Genomic DNA, 25831 nt, shown 5'->3' with positions numbered 1-25831 from the left:
TCTTTCACAATGCTAGTGTTAATACCATTGAATCCTGAAGTTTTGGTTGTTTTTAAGCTAGCTATAACACTTTTGATTTTGTTTTCACAAGTGGGTAAAAAATATATGGAGTTGTCAATTCACTTGGAAGTGCAATTTTGAGCGGTGGTTTCAGCATTTTTCAGAATGCTTTCACTGACCATGGCAAAATGATTATTGAATTCTTCAGCTAATCCTCTGTCTCCATTTTCTCTATTCCTTAAGAAACAACCCCCCCCCATTCTTAAAGAATGGGGGGGATGTTTGTTTGTATCTTTGCAGATTAATTTATTAACAAACTTCCATTGTTTTCTGGGGGTTTCCTTGGCATTTTAGGAATTCATTTCTGTAGTATTCGTTTTTACTTTATTTTAATTTATGGTGTTTTTGATTTCTATAGTACTTGAAACTGTGTTCATAATATTGTTTGTGCTGGATTTTTTAAACTTTTTTATATACTTTATCTCTAATTTTTTTTGAAGTGTCGAATTTCCTCTGTAATCCAGCACTTTGTTTCTTTCATTTTGTCTATTATTTTAACTTTAATTCAATATTTGTTTCTGTCGTTATCTCTTCTCAAGAGACAGTGCTCAAGTTACATTTCAATACTCTGGAGTTAGTTGTTGTGTAGGGGATGTTTTCAGTTGTACTATCTATGTGCTTTACTTGCAAATGCACCTTAATACCGATTGGAAAGTGATCCACGAGAGGTTAGCACAGAACTGCTGCTTGGATTTTATTTCCACTTAAAGTTCTCCTGAATACATGATCTAGGCATGTTCTACCACCATTGAATTCTCTCATGGTGACATTAATATACTGTTTGAGTCCATGCATAGCAAGTAAATCTAGATAATCTTGAGAGGAGCCTCTATTCCTCAGTAAGAATATATTCATATCACCAATTATGAGAACATTATCACTTCTGATCTCATCTAGACTACACTCAAGTTCTTATATAAAGTTGGACTCAGTGTAGCAATGTTACCTATATACAGCCATTATATATATATATATATATATATATTATGATGTTCTAAATATAAATTGAAATTTTCAGCTGTTTTCATTTTTATGTTAGTAATGTTATTAATAGATATGGAATTTCGAATAAAGATAATTACACTCCAGATTTGTTATAATTTCTACATCGATAATAATTTTTAAATCCGCTTGAATGTATAAATCAATTTCTTTGTCTTTATGCAGATTTATGTTAATATCAGAACATCTAGCCAATAGTTTAAATTGTCTAGTAATAATTCAGTGTCTTCTAAATTATCTTGAATACTTATATGCAAAATATTCAAAGTACTTACAGTGTCTGAGAATAAAAAGTTTCTTAATTTGTCATGATTTCTACTGAATCATGACAAATTACACATTTATGAAAAGTGACATCATAGTTGTTATTCTCATCTGCCATTGTTGTTCGTGAGTCGGTTATTACTCTCTGTTTGCTTGGAGTTTACACAAGTCTTCTTTGCATCTGATTCACCATATTTTAGATGTATCGTTTCTTCTCATGAAGAGCTTGATCCAGAGATATTTGTAGTGGACTCTTTATGTTTCTTGGCAATAAACAGCAGATGTTTTAGGTTTTAAGTCGAGTACTCATTTAGATATATTGCTATCCTTAAAATTGTCACATATATCAGTTGTGCTTGGTCTATATTTGATACTTTTGTTTCCTTCCAGCCATTTGTCTCTGATCACTTTACTTTTAAATTTTATAATGATAGACATTGTATAAATACAAAACATAAAGTAACAAAAAGAAATAGTATTCTCCGGAAACTATCTGACACCACCTGGGGAACACAAGCTCAAACAAAAAGAACCCGCCTTGGCTCTACTACTCAGCTGCAGAATATGTATGCCCTGTATGGTATAGAACCTGCTACGCTAAGCAAATGGATGTTGCCTTAAATGAGACATCTAGACTCATTACTGGTTGTTTGAAACCAACACCTCTGAAAAAAATCTATTGGCTGGCATGGCAGCCAGAAATTAGAGGCTTAAGGCATCCATGTCTACAGACTATCCTCTATTTGGATATCAACCTGTCCATCAAACAGTTAAAATCCACTCCAAATTCACTCCAAAAATCAAGATTAGCGTCATGGAAGACAAGAAACAATCACCTTACAGATTGGATTGTACTCCACCAGGCCACAGAGAAAACTGGACTATTTGGAAAGCTTTAAATAGGCTGTGATGTGGCGTTGGAAGATCCAAGGATAATGTAAAAAAGTGGGGACTCTCATGTGAATCATTCCTATGTGAATGTGGGGGGGGAGCAAACTATGGCTCACCTCTTGAGCTGTAGGTAATGTCCCTTTAGTTGTACAATGGATAAATTGATTAGTGCAACATATAATGCTTGTGATCTGGCCAAATTCTGGGCAGAAAAATTTGATGGACCTTCTAGTGTACTTTTACTTAGTATATTTATGATGTAAATTCTGTTGTTTCTTTCCTTTTTAATTCCAATATATAATCAATTCTTTTTTTTTTTTTTTTTTGTAAATTTATGTGTATTTAAACTATGTTGCTTTTGATATGAATAAAAAAATAAATAAAACAAAACTTTGAGTTATTATTTTAATCACTGGAACTGAAGGTAGACTTAAGTTTTCTTGTTGTAGCACTGAATGAAGAAGAGGATGTGAGCTTTCTGCACTAGTTTTTATGGTATATCCTATTGTTGATAATGGTGATAATAGAAAGATGCTTAGATATAGATAGCCCTCTATGGACTAAGAACTATCACTGTCTGAGACTGAGTTCAAAAAAAAAAAAGCTTCTACTTTCTAGCAACACTAGATTGTTTTGCTAGAAAGTAGAAGTTTTGCCTTCTCAGCAAAACTGTTGAGAAGGGAAGTTGAGTTTTAAGAGAATAATCGACGAACTCTGCTCTAGAGTGCAAACATGGTACTTTTTATTCTCCTATCTGCAGTGAGAGAGTGTTGTATACTAGCTGCTGAAAATCAGCTGTTGCAGAAATTATACGACATGAGTATTATCAAACCTTAATTTGCAACAATTTCAGATGTCACCTTCCTGTGTAGGCTATTCACTGACAATTGCTAAATGCATACTGATATTTTAGTTCATTCTTCCATTTTTTTAAATGAATAGCTCCTGTTGTCAAGCCAGACTTGTCATCTTGCCTTTTAACTTTCCACAATTGCCTTAAAGTGAGATGAGAACTTTATGCTGACAGGTCTCACCTTTGCACTCCTATTTCATCAAGTCATGTTGCCATAGTTCTTTTACATCCACAAGCATCCACATTATCATTGTACATGATAATGTGGATGCTTAATTGTTTTTTGATACCTGATTGGAAACTATTGTGTCCTTAGAATTACCACAACATAGAATTGTTCAGAGTATCAAAATAAAATCTATTGCTCAGTTTTCTGAGTGCTAAAACAAGAAATATCCTGGACAAACCTGAAGCATCCATGCACTATAACACCACTACCTTCACTCTTAACAGATGGTACAGTACACTGTTAGTTGCCATCTCCTAGCATCTTTACTCAACCATGTGATGTAAAGAGTACATCTATAGTATGGATTTTCAATTGTCTACTCTCCAGTCACAGCAAGCCTGACACCACACAAGTCAAGCCTAAGCATTCATTGGAGATGGTGTTTAGTCGATATGCAATAGCCCTTTTAGCACCAGTATCCATTTTCATAGACCTCCTGTTTGAAGGAAAGAATTCAATTATGCACATATGGAAGAATACAATTTGCATCCAAAACTATTCTATCCATTTCCATCAGTTTGTCATTTGCTTGAATGTTTCTCTTCACTAGTATATACATATATGTTTTCTTATCTTTCAAGAATATCAGCTACAGTTGATCTTGATCCTCTAACTATGCTGTCAGTGCACAAACTGACTGATAAGCAGTATGGTAATATATGATAACACCTCACTAAAGTTGGTTAATTCTAGATCCTGCTCATTTCCAGTATCATACGCAACTTGTAGTCATTTAGAATGCATTATCTTGATTTTATACCTTAAGTGTGCTGTTATCATTGCTTTGTCACTACTGTGTGTTATTTGGAGTAAATGAGTTTCCATATAATTTGTGGAATATTTGTGAGTATTTGTGTAGTTTAATTGGAAAAACCTGAGTTCAGTTCTTGTCATGATGAGAGGAATCTTTATGTGGACATTTTTTCAGTTGAAGACAAGTTAGCCAACCTCATACAGAGATAGTGTATTTTTCCTCTCGGAAATTCAGAATTTCATACAGATCTGCATATAGGCATGTTAGCCAGAGAACAAATGTAGTAACATGGTAGTCGGTATTCATTGTGGACAATTTATGGAGACAAAAATACGTTTGCTCAGCATTTGTTCAACATGTGTATTTTTGTCTCCATAAATTCTCCACAGTAAATAAATGTAGTTAACTGACAAAAATACAATTAATCGATGATAGATGACAGTATGTAGAAATGGTGGATTATGTGGGTGCCTTCCAGTGATGGGTCCTTGGAGTTGTCACAGACATAATAATAATACTTGTACTACTGAAAATATTTTACATTTAATTTGTTTTTAAAATACTAATATACAAGTTAAATTTGATGTAAATAAGAACAGTCTGATGTAATCAGAAGTCTTGTAATTGCAGATAATGTCTTGTACAGCAATGTTTCCAGAGATTGAAGAACTTAGGTTGTGGGAAAATAACATAACCTTTATACTGGAACCACCACATTCTTATTTTACTAAACTGAAGATCCTCAGTTTGCAAAACAACCCAATTGCTTCATGGAATGAAATATATAAACTTGGAAACCTTTCCAGGTAAGATAATTAATCATAATATGTCTCATTCAAATATAAGCTACCAGTTATCTTTCTAAAACTGAAATTTAAATACAGTAATTTTTACGAATCCCACTCAAGAAAGCCTAGGCAAACATACAGGACATGAATATGATGTGTGATCTGAATGTTATTGGGTTGGAAAATAAGTTTGTTCGGTTTATGCGTTAGTACAAGTTCATGCCTCTTTGCCTGTCGCTATTGTTGTGCTACCGCACAACGCTGTTGCGCAGTTTAAAGGCGACATTTCACATAACCTTTCAGTGAATTTTTGTTCAGCCTACTTCAGTTGCATGTGTGTAACATATTTTTAGAAATGGAAGGAAATAACATACATTACTGGCATATTTTGCTTTTTTATTTCAAAAAAAAAAAGGAAACATGCTGTGGAAGCCCATAAAAAATATGCAGCATATATGGGGATGGTGCCTTAACAGAACGTGTATGTCATAAATGGTTTGCCAAATTCTGTTCTGGAGATTTCGACCTCAGTGATGCGCCTCGTGCCGGTCACCCGACCGAGGTTGATTCGAGTGTTGTGAAGGATATCATCGACAAAAATCCGTCACAAACAGTGCGGGAGATTGTTGCAGTACTGAACATATCCCATACGAGCGTTGAAAACCATTTGCACGAGCTGGAATATGTTTCAAAGCTCAATGTTTGGGTGCCGAATGAATTGACTGATTGCATATCCATCTGTGATTCGCTGCGACGTCGCCAAGAAAACGACCCATTTTTGAAGTGGATGATTACGGGAGATGAAAAATAGGTCATGTACAATAACGTGGTATGTAAAAGATATGGGAGCACAAGAGTGCAATCCCGCTTTTGAGGTTGTTTGCGGTAATGGTATGCGGTAGTTCACTCTTGTGAACTACCGCATACCAGAAGGTCATGCTCTCTGTGTGGTGGGATTATAAAGGGTTGTCCACTACGAGGTGTTACCGTCAGACAGAACGATTGATTCAACTGTCTATTGCTCACAGTTAACGCGACTGACCCATGCAATTAGCACAAGACGTCCTGAATTGGCAAATCGGAAAGGAGTTGTCTTTCACCACGACAATGCCAGACCCTACACATCGTTAACAATCCGGAGTAAATTGTTACATCTTGGCTGGGATGTTTTGCTGCATCCTCCGTATTCATTAGACCTGGCACACCTTCCAATTACCACTTATTCCGATCGTTGCAGAATTCTCTGAATGGGAAAAACCTTCACTAATGAGGAGGCTGTCAAAAGACACCCGGATCAGTTTTTCGCCAGTAAACCTCAGGAGTTTTATGAATGCGGCATAATGAAGTTGATGGACAGATGGCAAGAGTCCATGGATAAAGAGGGTCAATATATAACTGACTAGTATGTATTATATATATTAAATAAAATGTGTTTCATTCCACTCTGAAAAACCGAACAAACTTATTTGCCAACCCGATAGATACTTCAAAAATCCTATTCTGAAGAACAAATGCAACATTACTTCAGGCAATGGGTTGATGAATTTTACTTGCTTTAAACAGACATTTGTTTATTAAAAAAATAATTATGCAAGAGGCTGGTTTTTCTGAGCTTCCACCTGTCAAACTATTTGTATGAGTATTCTAAATATTTATTTCCATTATGAGAACCTTTATACTATGTAGTTTCTTCTGGTGCATTTATTAGCTACTGTATCATATATAGTAAATATCCTTTAGAATAATAGTGATACTTTTTTTGGTATCATTGAATTCAGTGATGTTGTTTGCTGCCCTAGTGGAAGCTTGATCATATTGTGTTTATTTGTAATCTTATTTGTAAGATACTTGATTCCATGGCTGTAAAATTTAAAATTTTATATTAGTTTTGAAGCTATTTTGAGAACCTGTTTTTTTTTTTCAGGTACTTTGATTGTACGTCTGTTTAATATGTTTGACTCCTACTCAAGAAAGGTTTAAAATCTATGGTATGTTAGAGTTAGTAACTTGGGTGGACAAAGGATTTTGTTCCTGTTTTTATAACTTTTTAAATTCATTTTTTGCCTCTTCTGGAAATCATGCTCTAGAGACCAAATGTCAACTTTTTTCAAGCGACCTTAGGCCTCAAGTGGGGCAATGGTTTCACACCAGTCAACATAATTCATCTACCATCTAAAGACAATCATGTGTGTTCATGCCCGCCGCAAGATTTGAACCTGTAGCCTGTTGGTTTGAGAGGTGATATGCTGACTGCTCGTCAACCAGGCTGGCAAAATACATGTGAAATATATTTCTTGACTCTAGGAAGTCTTAAGGAATAGTTAGTGATATCTTGTAATTTGTTTCATTTTGTGGTACTCGCTTCTTGTAGAAAGGTAGAGGAATGGATATTAATTTCAGATATTTGATAAAGCATTATTGTCATAAATGTTCAAGTTCTGCATTATGTACTTTATAAAAAAAATAATAATAATAAATAAATTTATGATACCTATATTCCCAAAAGGTAGTAGGCAGAGCTGTTTTTAAGGGCAGAACCTGGCTCCAACTTTGTTACATAGTCATGTTTATGGCTACAGATGATTTGACTTAATGGTGAGTACACAACAGACAACTGCTGGCATCTTGTGTTTCTAGCCCTAGCTCATGTTATTGTCTGAATTAGTATGGTTTGTGATTGATATTCTTAAGTTATAGAGTTAAAAATCTTAAATGCCCTTTCCAAAGATCAGCTAACTCATGAACTGGCTGAAAAAAGGACTAGGAAAAGTTCATCTAGTCAGTGACTAGACTTGAACTGTAAGTATTTCTTTTGCCCTTGTAGTGTTACTTGGAGTAATACATATAACTAGTGTTTCTGTTAACAAATAACAGATAAACCTGAAAAAAAACTTGGTAGGAAGCTAGTGTTGGACTGTAATATTATACCATGTACCTCTTTAAATATAAATACTAGGAATGGTGTTACATGATTTTTTGTGAAATTATACTTTACAAAAAAGTTATATACATTATGCTGTTCTGTGATGAATGGTATAATATGCTATTCATGTAATGGAAAAAACATTATTGGGGGAAAAAAAGAACTATTTATTAGTGCTGAACAGAAAATATGTAATATTTCTCAAAAAAAAAAAAAAAAAAATTGCATCAATAGTAAATGCACTATTACTACAGATGCCTAAAAAAGGAAAATTTTTGTTTATTTGAATATATGAACACCAAGACTACTATCAGCTTGAATACAACAAGGAGTGAAATCAGGGACAACCACACATCTCTGCATCAGTTGGAACATAACAAAAATTATGTTTTAAAACTGTTTTAAACAAGATGCCTTGCATAATGAATTGACCAAGCTGAAAAAAAAAAGCTTTAGTCTATAATCATTTAAACTTTTATCCAATTTCAAAAAAACTATGCTGAAGAAACATCAGAGGGACAATGCACACTCACATGAGGCAATGACCAAGATTATCCTGCAACGCAGTCTAGATGAACATATTCCATAATTTGTTTTTACTTCATGCTTATTCATTGAACTTTTATTGTGTGTCTTTAAATTTGTTACATCACACTCTTTTTTTTAATCCTAGGCAAAAACCTTCTAAAGGGAGTTAGGAGATTTAAGTTTTTAATTTGAATAAATGGTTCTGTTTATAAAATCTTTATATTTTTCAATATGTATGTATGTATGTCATGAAGTTGGAGAACTTGTGTTTCTCCAATACTTATAGAAAATTAACAAGCTATAGCAGTAAGAAAGGGGGAAAAAAAAGTTCTTGTCCTATCAGAATAACTTTAAAATCATGCTGAATTTGCTACATCCTAAAGCTTACCAAATGTCTGAATATCTGCAGTGAGTACATTTTCTTTAATAAAAAAAAAAAAAACGAACTTTGGTGTTCTTTAGGATTTATATCAAGGAACCGAAAGTGATGTGTGTTATGTCAACAACTTCATTTCTTCTGGGAGATAAAATCTTGCAATTTTAAAAGCACAGGGTTTTGATGAGAGAGAGACTAATATTTTAAATACAAATATTTATTGAAAAAATTAAGATATAGATCAGTAACACTTATCAGAAATAATAGTTGGGAGGGTCAAGTTTATTTCTGAGCACCATATATAGTGCAGCATACATTCAACCAGTTGCTAATCTCTTGCGAAGTGCACTGCAACATCATTTACAGAGGTAATTTCAGCTACACTGTCTCTAGTTTTGCCATAATAACTCTTGCTGGAAATCTAATTTTATTATGTACATAAGTATGAGAAATTTTTTTTTTTGGATTTATTAGTGGACCATAGTTCTTTATAAATATATACAATCATCGACATGTTTCGCCAGCTTAAGTCTGTTTGGCTTCTTCAGGACAAGAAATGGGTACGCTAACGTTAAATGCTAAAAAAAGAATGACGTAACAACAGTTAAATTAAAATTAAAATGATGCATAACATCAAGAGCACGGAGTCTTAGTCATTGTTTGTTGATCGCGTTTTATAGTTTTTCACGAAGTTCAGTTCTGCTGAACATAGTGAATTTATTAAGCATTTCCAAATGTCTTTTAGTATCATGCCTTGATTTCTGTTAAGATTGTCTCCTGTCCGGAGTACCACTGCAGCTAATTTAAAGTTTCTGCATTTGCAATCTTCTTCAATGTACGGCAATGAGCTGTTGTCCCAATCGATGGAATGGTTCGAAATCGAAAAATGATGGGCTAATCCTGAAGTATCTGTTCTGTTGTTGTGGACATTCTCTATATGTTCATTTTTCCGGATTTCTAGGCTTTGTGATGTTTGGCCTATATAATTCAAGTCCACAGGAACTTGGGATGTTATATACACCTGTGTACTTGTAGAAGGCGATGCTGTCCTTGGGAGATCTTAACATGTGTTGTGTAGTTTGAATAGGTTTGAAGGAAACCCTGATGTTGAAAGACCTCATGATTTTTGCTATTTTTGTTGAATTCAGTGAACAATTTATTATTCACTGATCTCATAAAGTTTAGAACACTAATGATTTAAGATGGGCATGAAATGATTCACTTTTTTCATGAGAAATGGACATTTGAAGTTCTCGGGCATCCAGTAGACTTTCATTTGTCAATTTTGTTAGTTTCATTGAATTCATTATATCATTATTTAATACATTTATCAAATGAATTTGCTTGAAAGATTTGCTTAAATTCTTGTTGCACATGAATTGCTGATCCAGATTTCACCTACCCAAAAACATGCTGAGCTTTTGTTTAACTTTAGCCATCATGATATCTATTTACAAAAATGTAATAGGAATGCATGTGCACAAAATTCTAAATAGTGGACAGTTAAGTAACATTGTTTCAAAACATTTGCATTAAAATACCAGTATCCTTCCATGAAAAGACAGTATATGAGAAACTCTGCAAATCATAAATTTGTTCCCACATTTTATAATTCCAGCTTTTTTTTTAACTGAATGGATCACATTTTAGAAATGAAAAATGACATTAAACCATGAAAATCAGTAATATTCTACTTAGCTCTTTACTTTATACAAATAATGTAATATATATATATATATATATATATATATATATTATATATATATATTTCAAAATAAATCACTTCAGGACTCTGGCTTTGAATAAATGCTGTGACAGATTTGGTACAAAAATCAGAATATAAGATGAAAGCAGTGAAAAACAGGCAAGTACATAGAAGCATTGACTGAATTCTCAGTAGTGAACTTATTTTCAATTTTTAGTGAAAATGACAAATTAAATATGGATACTATAGTAAGCTAAGCTGGTATGGCGAGGAAACCATTCGAAATTTATATGAAATAAAGAGAAATCAGCCAAAATGCACACTAGTACTACATAAGATAGTATTAAATAGATAGTATCTATTTTCTAACACAACTTGTAGACCCATAAGTAAAACCAATTTTACCTATGGGTCTGAAGTTGTGTTAGAAAATAGACCAGAGATGATAGATGAGTGTACTGAAGTAGAGAGTGGATAGATGGCATCACCGGCAGAATCATATTAAAATTGAAGATACTAGAAACAAACTGAACATTATTAGTAGCATTCAGTAATGTGTGAACTGAGCTAATTTAAATGGCATTATGATTATTATTAGCTGAGACCTCCAGGGAGTCAAGTATTATTGAGGGAGGCTATACATCACACTAGATGCACTCACTACCTCTAAAAGCAAACTATTCCACTCACTTACTCACTGTTCTGTGAGAGAAAACCTATCTCTTACCCCTTTCTTGACCGCAGACAAACTTAACTTCCATGGATGCTCTTGTGTTCTCTCCCAACCTTAATTAGAATGAAAAATTTCATCAGACAATATCCTATAGCACTCATTCAGAAGTTTATAGACCTTGATCATGTCACCCTCTCTCTCTCTCTCTCTCTCTCTCTCTCCCCTATTAACCAGAGTCTGCAATCTACATACTTATAATCTGTTCTCATAATCAAAATCCCATAATCTTTGCACCCTTTACAGAGCTTTTATCCCCTTGAAATCTGGAAGACCAAATCTGCACACAATAGTCCAGGTGTGTCTTATCAAGGCTTTATAAAGAGGTAAAATGACTTCCTTATCCATACATGTCAAGGTTCGCTTCAACATTGCAATTATCCTCTGAGTTGTATTTGCAATTTTTGCTTTATGACCTTTTAACTTCAAATTACTGTCCACCATTATGTCAAGATTCCTAGCCTCATCAGCTTCTTGTAGCATAATCCCACTATTATAATATGCAGCTGGAAATCTCATAATGCCAACATGCATAACTTTACTACTATAAAATTGACAGTCATTTTCGTTTGCTCAAATTTCCAACCTATTCAAATTATTGTGTAAGTGTTGGATATCCCTGATCGCCCTGCCTATCTTTGCATCATTGGCGAACAATTGCACATCTCCTGTTAGACCTTTCCTAATATCATTAATGTGTAGATTGAATAGGTTGAACAACAGTGGCCCAAGGACTGAACCGTTAGGTACACCACTGGTCACCTTATATCTAGCAGATTCACACCCACTATATACCACTTTTTAAAATCTGCCTGTCGACCATCTACTGATCCAAGTCAAGAGTTTATATTTAATCCCATATTCTCCAGTTTATGCAACAGCCTTTCGTGTGGTATCCTATCAAATGCCTTAATAAAATCCAACATTATCATAGTGTATCCTTTCCCTTTATCCAACTCGGCTGTAACATTGTTATAAAATATCAGCAAATTGCTAAAATATGACCTTCCTTTAGTAAACCATGCTGCTCCTTGCAGAGCATAGCTCGTCTGTCTACCCATTTCTGTAAGCGAGTTTTTATCAGCTTCTCTAAAATCATCACCACCACCACACTAGAGATACTGATAGGTCAATGGTTAGGCACATCAGTTTTTGCCCCACCCTTGTATGACAGAACTATCACACATTGCTTCCATTCCTGACCTGAGACTCATTTATCAAACATGCAAAAGGCTTAGCTAATTCAGCGTAACGTTCCTTTAGCATATGTGTTGATATTCATCTGTTCCTATTGCTAAATTCTTATCCAGGTTATGCAACAACTTCAACTTCATTCACATGCACTTCTATCTCTTTATGCAATGTAGTAGTAGTAGCACTGTGTACTATGTTATGTACACCTGATTAATATATCTTAGCAAAGTGAACACTCATTAATTGAACAGTCTCATTAGCTTCTAACACTAGAGTACTGTCTGCATTCAGTCAAGTCTTACACATTCATTTTTTATTTTGTTTGCAGCATAATGATAAAATTCTTTTGGATTTCCTTTAGCCTGCATAGTCAATTTCTTTTCATGCTCCAATTTAGCTTTTTACACTACTATACTCGTTACTTTTCTGGCATGCTTTATATATTTTTCATAACTCCTCTCACTGTTATTCCCACAATATTTTTTCTGCATCATCATCTTATGGATCTCTTGCTTAATAAGGCTGCACATCCAGTTCATTCCCACCCTATTAACACATAATTAGAATGGGAAAGGCCAGCAAAATAGGTATTTGATGTCAATGAATCTAGTAAAATAATAATAACAAAAAATTATTAATAGGATGCTAGTAATACTGCAAACTTAATTATATTGTTGGATCCTACTTCGTCTTAACCTATACTTTGGATCCAATATTTAGTTATTACAATGTTCTTAAATAAAAAATAAGTTGCTAGTTGATTTCTAATCCAAATATAGAGAAAATTTATATTTATTGACTGTACCACTCTATATCTGAATTAGTTCAAGAATTGAAGAAAAACCAGCTCTCAACTATTTCTCTTTTATGTGTTGTTATTATATATACTGGCCGAGTATATTTAACTTATTTAATTCACCCACTTTGGTTCGAATATTTTATGATTGGTGCAGTAAAAAGAGATTCAGGCAAAATACAACTTTAGATTAACAAAAACAAACATTTAATTTAGGATCACAAATTATACACTTAAGTTCAAATTACTAAATAAGATGTTATAAACACTTTAGCTCTTCTGATAATACAGTCATATAATTTTAAGCAATGGTAAATCTGTTCTCTGAAACACAGCTTTCACAAAATTTAATTAACCACTTGGTAAAGCTCAAAGTCATAAAGTTCCTCAGTAATCAATTACACAAATATATCACAGTTACTCAAGTTTCAAATACAATATAATGGTGGCAACACTCTTTCACAAGCTTACACTTTTAAATCTACACTTCAGCTAATCTCTGCAATAGTTACTGTTAATATAGGGATATTCTAGGAAGAAACTCACACATATCTCTGCATAGGAATTTCAATTGTTGAAATATTCTTACCGACAATCTTTCTTCTTCATCTACTTATATGCAAACACTTTTTGTAACTGTAAACACTTTAAATAATTAACAGCACTCAATAAAACGAATCTTCTAAGTAATAACTGAATTAATTAACGGTTACAATACACATAATTAAACGTTCTTGCATGAAGTAAAACACTTGTACTATCTTAGACATCACTTGACTAATTCAGTATTCTACTAATCACTCATGAACTAAGGTAACACACAATAATTCCTTAACTTGAAGTTTTATATGCACAGTTGCCCAATTCCTCCGGCATTCAATTAATCTTTTAGGCACTATAATTCTTAACACAGCTATCGTTAAACTCAACCTTGTTGCCTCTAATTATTCTCTAGTTACTCCGTGCTATGCTTCAAGTTTCCATGTGTCCTTGAAATTAAATCTCAACTCAAGTATTGCTAGTCTTTCAGCAGTCACTTAGCTATCTTCAGTTGCTTTATTTGTTATTCTGAAACTTATTAGCTAACCACTTCTCGACTAGTAGACTTTAATTAGCTGCTTGAGTGACTCGCTATTATCGCACTCTGATTTCCCGAATCAATCTCTCTTTTTGGTTCCTTCTCCGAATGCCGAATTAGAATATCCTTTTTTTTTTCAGCGTTCCTAGCTTATATATCCCCTCTTCCCGCCTAAATTGTTCTCGTGCTCTCTTTAACTAAAATCCTTTTCAGTAAACTTTCAACATTCTCCCTCATGCTCTGTTCCAAACTCGTGCAAGCTATCTAACATGCGTTTCCATGACAACAAAACAAAATATAAATAAATTGAGGCATTGCATAACATTATACCTCTATATACAGAAAAAAATAAAGAATATTTACATTTCAATTAATACGCAGTTAAATGTTGAATACAAACTCTTATGATATTAACATAGCAATAAATAAAATAAACTTAATAATATTTTAATTCAGAGTCTTTTCACTATTAATACATATCCTTGATTAAATAATTAAATATCAAATAAAGTTAAAGGTAGTTATATGAATATTAATTTATAAACAAGTGATCTACATTAATTATTAATTACAAGTCTAGCTTATGTGATGGAAGATCATGTTGGATTCTGAAGCAAATAATAATTACTCCAATCTCTATATATTCAGAATCCAACAATATAGTATTGTTATTGTATCATGTACATCCCTTGAGATGCTCTTCATTGAATGATTATGGGTTTTATACTGTAGAAATTTTTCAATACATGGCAGGAGTGGAGATAAACATGAGGTTATCCCTTTAAAATGTAAGTAGTTCAGTTAGCAAGGATGTGAGAACAATAAGGATTAATGAAGAATAGAAAAAGAAACAGCGAAGAACCAAGTTGTTTAAATAAATGGAAATCTTGTGGCTACTGTAAGAGAGAGATTAGGGTGATGTGGTTATATTACTTCTGAGTTCTGTTAAGCACAGTTGAAGCCATGATGAAATAAACTGGATTGAATATAGAGATGAAGGAAAGAGATACTAGGTAAGTGTGTCTATCATAGGCTGAAGAAGCAATAAGGACGTTGAAGAGTGAAAAATCCCCGGGATTCATCTGAAAAGGTTACACACCTTTTCACTACATGTTATCTGGGAGGTAGCCATTTGCCTGTCCATTGACATTCTTATTACAATATGTTCCATTTATTTATCACCAGGTTCAGATTTATATGCGACTGACCTTAATAATGTTATATCGCAATGGCTTCTTTCCATACTTCTTATGGATGCTTTAATGGACAACACTCTGTGTGAGGATAGTGAAACACAAATGGACATGACCACATTGTTGTGCATACACTTGTCAGTAATGATTTCTCTCATCTTAATAATAGTTTTAATACCTTATACCATATGTCTATCCACTTCTATTCTGCAATAGATCATACAATCTGCTCTCTTGCCATTCTTCCACTGATCATGTGGGATGTCAAAGAGAACGTGTAGGAGAACCATGTTCTCCTACATATTTTTCAACCTGACTTTCTTCTGCCAGGGAGATGTTCCTGCCATTTCATGCTCTGTTGTGTTGTTTCCAGAAACTGAAAACACCAACTTTCATCACCAGTGACAATTCTTCACAACACATCATGATCTTGATCAACTATATGGATGAAATTTTTACAACATGCAACTTGGTGCTCTCTCTCTGTTCATGTATCAATGTGTGCTGCACACAAACCTCAAATAAATCTTCCTCGTGTATGAATTTCTTTCTAAGAATACCCTGTCTGTTTCCTTACTGACACCAAGCTGTGCAGTGAGTAGCCTAGTAATTCACCTGTCATGGGCAACAATTTCCCTAGCTTTCACCACATTTGTCTGTGCAGAAACTGGCCATCCACTGTGTGGTTCATCCTCCAGGGACTTCCTCTCCCTCTTTAAATGTTGGAACTACTGGAACAACTGTTCACGGCTCAGATAGTCATTGCTGTAAACTTTTTTTTAGGTCTTGGTATATTTTTATAGCAGTTTTTCCTAATTTACAGTAAAATTTTTCATAGCTTTTTACTTCATGATGTAACTCCTAATATGCTCCACTCTCAGATTCTTACTTCGGCAGTTGCCACACAAAATCTGCTGCATCACACAACTCGAAAGTTGCATCTGTAATTACAACACAGTCTAGCTGTCAGAATTATAAGCATGTCATTACTTTTATTCAAAGGGCTGTCCTGTAAAAAATTATTCTCATTACTTAATGGGCACACTGTGTAGTTTACAAATTACAAACAAATTATGGACCAATCATTATCTCTGGAATAGTGGTTAAGGTAATGGGAACATTGCCTTAACAGAAATCAGGAATAGATGGATAGTGATATAATACCTGTAGATGACAGCATGCTTTGTGAAGGTGAGGCTTTGTCTTAGTAATTTACTTCAATAAATTGGGAGTCAAGTTGGATAAGGGAAATGACTACACCATGATACTGCAAGACTTTGTAAAGATATTTAACAGGATACTGTATGGAACCCTGATGAGTGAGAGTATGAGTGAGTGAGATATCTCGTATGCTGGTGTTGCTAAACAGAGGAGACCAATAATTAATCAAGGTGATATCAGAGGTCTGGCAGGATGATATGAATAGACTGACTGTACACAAAGGATGATTAATGGTTGTCAATTTAATGTATAAGTTTATACACTTGCACATTACAAACTATGTTTATGTTGATGAATTGCAATACAAGAAATCGGTGAAGCTAGGGATTTTGGGGTGATGGTTACCTGGGAGTTGAAGTTCAAAAGACATACTGCAAAAAAGTAGCAAAATACCTTCGATGATCACATGGATGTTAAGAAAACCTGACAAATAGGAATATGAAGTCGTTATTCTTCTGTGTAAAGTTCCACAGACTACAGCTTGACTGTTATGCACAATATGATCCCTGGGTTGTTGGTGATGTAAAAGCATTGGAAAGGATACAGAGACAAGTGACCAAAATGATGATTGGTGTAGTGCTGCTTTATGAAGATAGCAGGTTTGTAGATTACGAAGTTTAGCTGATAGATGGAAAAGAAGGGATATGATAAAAATATATGTTATTAAAAGATTTTTATAGAGTAGATGATAAAGAAATTTGTTAGTATATGACTGGATGAGAGAAAATAAGGGATCATTTCTGGAGGTTATGTAAGAATGTGGTTAGCACAGGAGAGGAGAGTCAAGTTGGATATTTTGCATGTAGAGGTTAGTTAGTGTAATGGGTTGCAAGAAACAGTCGTGAGTGCTTTATTGGATCTTCAATAGGATGTACATTAGGCATTTTGGTTAATATGGACCTCTTACAATAAGTCTTTGAATGCCATGGATATCTGATAATAATGAGTAAATTAAGATTCACTGGACATAGACAGTTTAGCATCAAAGGGAATCAAGGAATGTGTGTGTGTGTGTCTATGTGCAATAATCTGCAATTAATTCTGCTTGTTTAAAGAAAAAAAAAACTAAATTATGTTTCATTTAGTTGTAAATGATGGCATTCCCTTCAAAAAAAAATTTTTAGTAGATAAAATATTTAATAAATGGTATAATATAATTTTTAAATAATGGCTTCACACATGTAAGAGAAAACTAAATATAATTTATTACTCCTATATGTTTCACTCAATATGTCCTCAGCTATTTTCAGGGAGAAGGCAGAACTACTAACAATGTTTAAATTTAACAATGTTGGAGTGCAAAGTTTTCATAATGTTAAATTATAAATTTATCATTTATAATTTAACAAATTATAAACAATTAACAGCAATAGCTTCCCGAAACTTAGAAATAGGCATAAAATCTGTCCAATTAAGATTAGGACAGTGGCATAGGGCTTCACACATTTCAAAATATAGCCAATCAGATTTGAACCTACTGTAGTATAGCATCTTGATATGGTTCCAGTGAACTTTATGTCTGGTGTCGACGGCATGAGAAGCAAGGCCAGAACCTTCAAATTCTATTAAAAAAATGTTTATATAATCTTGATGCTCTTTGATTTTAATAGTAGCAGAATGGCCAGTCTGTCCAAAGTAGCAAAGATGACAAGAACAGGGTATTTTATAAACACCAAGCAAAGAAAGAGGTGATAATGTATTTTTAATAGGTGGGAAAAAAGATGACAACTTCTGGGCTGTTTGAAGGTGGTATACAAATTGTATATATATATATTTTTTAGATTAGTTAGTGTACTTTTAATATATTATTGTGATTTTTACTGATTATATTGCATTTAGTACATTTGCTAAATATATTTTAAGGCATATTGTTAAATTAAGATATTTTTAAAGCTACTTTCATTGGTCTCATGTTAGCCTCCATAGCTCAATTGGTATAGATGAAGCCCTTTGTTCAGAAAGACCTGGATTCAATTCCTGTCCATGACGTGAGAAACCTTAATCCGGTCTCTTTCAATTAAAGGTGAGTTAGCTGGTCTCATATGGAAATAGAAGGAGTTTTCACCTAGAAACTCACTTTTTTCGTCCCTCAGAACAGGCATACCAACCTGTGAGCACACACACGGATCTGCAGTCATAAAATACATACTCAATCCTTCATTTAATACTTAATACTTAATCCTCAATTCATGTATACAAATGCCAGAAGTATTAGGAACAAGAAGGGAGAATTTTGGGCCTTGGTTGGCACTTCCAGACCACAGGTTATTGGCATTAGTGAAACATGGCTGACAGAAGATGACACAGCTAGTGGGATTGAATGTGAGGGATATGGTGTGTTCAGGAGTGACAGGGAGAATAAAAGGGGGTGTTATTGATGATAACTGATGAGCTATAGCCAAGAGGAATAGATGTGGAACTGCAGGATAGAAAAAAGAGCACATTTCAGGCTATTGGTGTGAGATTGAAACTAGCAGAACAAAATATACAGTTGGGTGCTGCTATAGACCAGGTGATGGAATAGATGGTGGAGATAGTATGCATAAGTAAATAGAAGAAATGAGTGGAAGGAGGATAATTATTATGGGAGATTTCAACTATGGTAACATTGATTGGAGGAGAGGACACATAGGAGGAAGGAATTGGATTTTATGTGGTTATTAAGGGATAACTATCTGCGACAACATGTAATGGAAAATACTAGAGGTCAGAGAGTGCTTGACCTAGTAATTGCATCTGAGAATTTGGCTGTTATGAATATGACCACGTTGCCACCAATTGGTGAGAGTGATCATAGGGTCTTGACTTGGGAGGTGGCTAAAGGTGTGGAATTTACAATTAAGACAGGGTACATGTGGAATTATCAGGCTTAAGTATGACAAGCTTAGGAGTTTGATTGGTTCAGTGCCATGGCATGTTCAACTGCAAGGGCTAGAAGTTGATAGTGCATGGGAGGCGATTAAGAAGTGTTTGCATGAAGCATTGGCTGACTGTATACCTAGAGTCCGAATAATAAATCAAGTAGGGGTTAAATGGATGAATAACACCATTAAGCTTGAGCTGCAAAAAAAAGAAACAGCTATGGAGGGAATTTAAGAGGAAAGGTGACTGGCAGGCACATGAACGGTATAAAGTGCAGGCCAGAAGGGTAACGAGTGTGGTAAGAAAATCAAAAAAGAATTATGAAAGAACATTGGCCATGCAGGCTAAAGAGAATCCTAAACAGTTTTTTAGATATGTTGCAAGTAAAAGAAAAAATGTATATGGCAGAATGATTTTAAAGAATGCCAATGGTAGGGAGGTAACGAATCAGTTGATATAGTTGAGTTACTGAGCGAGCAATTTGCAAGAATATATCATCCTGGTGATGACATTGCAGAAATGAATGAACCAATAGATTATACGGGAATTGTGGTGAATGAAGTGGAGGTGAGTAGTCTATTGCAAAACCTCAATATCAATACATCTGTGGGATTGGATGGTATACCAGCTCGTCGTACGTGAAGCGGCTAAAGAATTGTCAGTACCCTTGACCATTTTGTTTAATTTGAGTCTCGGGTCTGGGTTAGTCCCAAGGGGGTGGAAAGAGGGGAAAATAGTTCCACTGCCTAAAGGAGGTTCCAAGACTGCTGTTGTAAATTACCAACTGATTAGCATATATCAGGAATCGTTGTCAAAGTCTTGGAGAAATTAGTCACGAGAAGAATACAGGATTGGATAGATGAAAATGGGATACTGTATGGGGGACAACATCGTTTTGTGAAGGGTAGATCATGCCTCAGTAACTTGCTCACGTTTTATAATACAGTGATGGCTGAACTGGATAAGGGTAATGGGTTTACAGTGATTCTACTGGACCTTGCAAAGGCCTTTGACAGGTTACCACATGGAACTCTAATCAGTAAACTAGAGCAGATGGGGATGGATATAGGGTTGGTTGAGATGGATAGGAGGGTGGTTGATGGATAGAGACCAGAGAGTGGTTTATTCAGGAGTGGAGTCCAAAAGACGGCTTGTGACTAGTTGTGTGCTGCAGAGTTCTGTTCTTGGACCACTACTTTTGAATTTGTTCATTAACGATATAGGAAAGGCTCTGAGAGGAAGTGTTCACTTGTTTGCTGATGATGCAAAGTTCGCTAGAGCAATTGTGAGTGCACAGGATGTCAAAATTTTGCAGGATGATTCGGATAGTTTGGAGGACTGGGCTAGCAAAAATGGATGTCAATTTAATGTGGCAAAGTGTAAGGTTATGCATTTTGGGGTGAAAAGATTAGCAGCAGTATATCACATTGGTGGAACCGTACTCCAGGAGATGAGGCCAGGGATTTGGGAGTGTTGGTGGATAGGGAGTTGAAGTTTAGGGGGCACATTGCAAAAGTAGCTAAATCAGCTCATCAAATCACTTGGTTGCTGAAAAATACTTTAACAAGCAAAAATTAAAATTGCCAATATCTATATCAAGGCTTGATAAGACCCCATCTAGACTACTGTGCCCAGATATGGGTGCCAGGGTTTCTTCTTGATGGGGAGGAGGTGGAAAGGATCCAGAGATGAGTGACCAAGATGATAGCAGGTCTGTGGAATGAACCTTATGAGAACAGGTTGAAGATTTGTGGGTTGCAAAAATTGGTTGATAGTCAGAAAAGGGGTGATATGATTGAAACATTCAAATTACTGAAGAGTTTCTATAAGATTAATCCAGAAGATATTTTTGAGAATAGGACTAGTGGTGGGAGGACTAGGGGCCATACATGGAAGCTGGGCAAGAATGTGGTTAGCAGGGGTGTTAGAGCTAGGTTTTTTACTTGGAGAGTGGTGAATGAGTGGAATAAGATGCCAGAGTATGTTGTGGGTGCTATGACCGTGAATGAGTTCAAGGCGAGGTATGATAGATACTGTGTGAATGGCGAACAGTTGTTCTTCACATGATGTTAGGGCCTCCCTCGATGAGTCTGTCGACTCCTTGGAGTTGCCCGAAATAATAATAATAGCATCCTGACAGCAACACAACCCCAACACACACACAGTTTAGAAAACACTTCTTTAAGAGTAGCAGAATGAATATTATTGCGAATTTTTCATATCACGTATTTCATATTTAATTACAGCAATGATTTCCAATAAATAAATTTTATAATCAAATCAGTGCTTTCATTCATTAGTTCAGTGTTAACCTTACATACATACATACATACATACATACATATATATACATATATATATATATATATATATACACACACACACACACACACACACACACACAATACATCCAACATATGACAGCAGACAATCTGTTATTACAAAAAAATAATAATAAAATAAAAAATTGATTGTACTTTTCTCACAATCTAATTTCATTAAGAAAAGAAACTGGTAATTGTAAACACAAAAATTAAAATTGCCAATTGATTAAATACCATAGTATATCTATATTACTTATTTTTCTAACACAGCTCATAGAGAATTAGCTTGGCTTAATTAAATACTTAAACTTTTTACATAATGAAAAGACTTTTTTTTAATACTGTTTAAAAAAAAAAAATCAATGACACATGCATTGACTTGCAAAGACAAGTCAATGCATGTGTTAAAAGTGAGTCTGGCTCCACAGCCAGACTCACTTTTCTGAGTTCTACCTACTTTCCTGTTGTTTTCATGAATTATTATTTTTATTCATAACATTTAGTTTTTTAAAACATCACCTATAATAATATTTATATAAAGTAGACCTATACCTTTGGTGAGTGAAATTTTTTTTGTGGTAGTAGATTTATGTTATATTTCTGAAGCCCTGTATGCATACGTACACACACACACAGACGCACACACACACACACACACATATATATATATATATATTTTTTTTTTTAATTTTATATGTGTGTGTATATATATATATATATATATATATATATATATATATATATATATATATATATATTGTTTTTTTTTTTTTTTTAATTTTATATGTATATATATATATTTTATTTTTTCATTTAGCCTTGAAGAATTGTTGCTCGACAACATTAATTTGGCCAGTATTTCATTTTCTGATGTTCAGCCAACAGAAAAAACAACACACTTTCCTCATTTGAAATTTTTATCATTAACTTTCAATAATTTATCTGAAGTATGTTGTTTTGTTTTATTTATTCCTTCTTTACTTTATTAAACAACTTTAAATTTTTCAGTGTTGTTTATTCTTTATATATAGCCACAAAAATTTTGTAATTGTTACCTTCTGAAATTCATTAATATGTTATAACTATCAAAAACTGTCCACATTTTTGTGTCTGTTATACTGAAGCATTGTCAAACAAAAGTTTGCTCATGAAATAATGCCATGACTGTGTGCTGCATCCATTGACTGTTTCTTCATTATATACAATTACAATTGGAAAGTTACTGTTTGTGCAGACTTCTATTTATTAAATAATATAAGAATAGCACTTTATTTTTGGATGTTACTGTAGTATACAAAAAAAAAAAAAAAAAATGGGGGAAGGTATTTTGAAAGATAAAGGTTTTGATCTGCTTCCTTTAGAAACGAAGCAATTCTGAATGTGTTAAGTCTTTAAAACTTAATTCCTTGCACTCTAGAAAATGTTATTTTGCGAAGGGCAGAATATGCTACATGTTGTGATTTTCACCGTGTTTTATTGTATACCATATTGTTATGGCATTCATGCATAAAACAATGGCAAGGGATTTTAACATGTGGAATTTAGTTCACTCAACATTTCACACACACTGTAGTGTGAAATGTAGTGTGAAAGATTTATGGAAGGAAAACAAAACTAGTGAGCAGGTTTTTCTTAAGTGTTTCAAGAGTAAATGCCCAAAGCACAAAGAGAATAAGATTGCTGGACATTGATTTAAAAATAAAAATAAAAAACTTCCTGCGCAATGTAAAAATTGTCAAAATATGAGACTTGGATGAGCATTATGTAAATGAGTTGGGCATTCTTGGAGTGGAAAAGATGGCATGAAGATTTGTAAGCAATGGGCAAACAGTGAAATTACTTATTTTGGCAAAAGTAGACATCAGTGGCTACTCTCTTAGAAAGAAAATTTTCAGTCATAAAGAAACAGGAATGCAAAACTGCTCACAAAAGCTGAGAAAGATCCCCCTTGAAAATCTGTTTAAAATGTTTATGTTGTGAAAAATTAATAACAGCAAAGGTTTTCACATCAAATGAAAGATGGCCAAAGTGTGTTGATCATTTTGAATTAGAGACACCTACAAGAATTAAATGGGATTGACTTAGAACGTATCCTTCATTCCGTTAATGCTAGTATTTTTAAGCACATTAATGATGAAATCAAAAAATATGGCTCACAAAAATTTTATTGATGTTGATGAATCAACTTTTTTGGGTAACAAAATCCACTTTGTGTACATTCAAACTTGTTTATTGGAGACAGTGGAATAAGCTCAGCCATAAATTTGAAATCAAATTATGGCATTGTGCTTATCACTAGTTAGAACTTTGGCAATACCGTGCAATCTGTCACAAATATCAATAGATTTAAAGCATTTATTGACAAATTTTATGTCTAACACATTGCTAAAAAATACCAGAGAACTGAAAGTATGTGTGAACTTGCTTGATATTTAAAAACTAAAGACCATTAAAAACTAAGAATTTTAATCATGTGATAGGCAGCATTGAGGTTTTGATTTGTTTGCAATAACTATGAGACATTAGTTGATCATTTTCAAGAAGCAAGGAGTGATTCAATCATAAAGAATAGATGCACATGTGAAGGACTACAGAAAAAAAATTACAAATATAGACCTTATCTTAAAGCTAGGTTTAATGTGTGACTCTTGAAGAGCTATCAGGTTTAAGTTTGGACTTGCAGAACACTTTATAAATCTGTACAGGACAAATAAATAAAATGGAAGTTGTTGTACAACTTCTTACCAGAGCTGCTGAAACTTGGAAATTTCAAAGTGTTTCACTCTTTGGGATGGAGTACAGAAATTATTCTTCAGTCGATCCAAAAACTTACTATAGAACTCTAAAAGAATCGACAGAAAGTAGGCTGTTGAACAGTAAAAATGCTTATTTAGCAGCATTTGATAGGAAACAGTGAAATAAAGATATTAACTCTCAAGTGACATTTGGTGAGAGTGAAGTTTAGAGAATTGTCAATCAGGCTTCATTTAAATGAGAGATGCATTTCTTGGGTTTCATTGATACCTAACTGAACAGACAGTTTCAGCAAAATTGAAGCATTTGATGAATACTGTGAGTATGATACCAGTTTCAACAAGTGAATGCTAATCAAGAATTTTACAAATGAATCTGATCATCAGCCAAATTTTCTTTATTGATGGCAAAAATAATTTTTCCTGGTATTTGTTAAAATTGTTTACCCACCACTGACATGCTTGATCCAACAAGATATGATGATTCATGACTGCTTAGGAAATGTCATTCAACAGTAGACACAAATAATAAGGAAAGAAGTCAGCATGTTGTGCAGGATGGGAACTTAATAGAAATTAGGGATTTTTTATAAGCAATAACATACTTTTTTACAATTTTTTTACATATTTGTGCTATAAATTTATGCTTAATAAACTATGTGTTATGTGCAGATCATGTAATTACACAATTCATGAAATGTGCAACTTTTTGTACATTCCATGAATTCTTCATTGCCCCTGTACAGTTCATGAAATGTTTAGCATTTTGGACAGGTCATGAAATTTGCACAATGATTTCTGCTCATTTTGTGAATTGTATAGTAGCAGAATTATTATACAGTTATTACTCCAATATTTTTTATTTCTCACAACAATTTCTGCTCATTTCGTGAATAGTATAGTAGCAGAAATATAATTATTATTCCAATATTTTTTATTTTATATTCATTCTTACATAATAGTCAATTTTCATGATATTTACGTAAGCTAAGACATATGTTGGAAGTTTTTCCACTTGGTTATACTATAAATTATAGATGCTAAGAAATTAAATTCTTGGTTTAATCCTTTATCCAAGTGTAAGCAAACAAAGTTTGCGCCTGAACTATTTTCAGGACTGGGCAACTCATATAAAGAAGCAAATGACTTCACATCACTTGCCTTAGTATCTCATAATGCAAAGCACATATCCTTATTGACATGTATTGTATAATGCTATGCATTATGGGAAGGGTCACTACCCAGACTGGTTTTGACCTGTATCGAGGTCTCATCACTGGGAGCCAGAGGTGATACCAAGGTTGAAG

At 33.9% G+C, this 25831-nt stretch overlaps 1 protein-coding gene across 7 annotated transcripts in view; it reads left to right on the top strand.

The window, feature by feature from the left end:
• Tbce (Tubulin-binding cofactor E) overlaps positions 1-25831 on the top strand; it is a 319945-nt gene that overhangs the window by 156091 nt on the left and 138023 nt on the right. For all 7 annotated transcript variants that reach the window (XM_090399269.1, XM_090399264.1, XM_090399265.1 and 4 more), the window contains exons 7-8: positions 4684-4859; positions 22589-22718. In XM_090399269.1, coding sequence (XP_090255395.1) covers positions 4684-4859; positions 22589-22718 — 306 coding nt within the window. The remainder of the gene's footprint in view (positions 1-4683; positions 4860-22588; positions 22719-25831) is intronic.

Source organism: Typopeltis vanoorti, chromosome 10 (assembly GCF_054136105.1).
Source record: "Typopeltis vanoorti isolate ZY-2024b chromosome 10, IOZ_Tvanoo_1.0, whole genome shotgun sequence".
Classification (NCBI taxonomy): domain Eukaryota; kingdom Metazoa; phylum Arthropoda; class Arachnida; order Uropygi; family Thelyphonidae; genus Typopeltis; species Typopeltis vanoorti.
The sequence above is the reverse complement of the archived record's forward strand: the minus strand, read 5'-3'. Positions and strand labels throughout refer to the sequence as shown.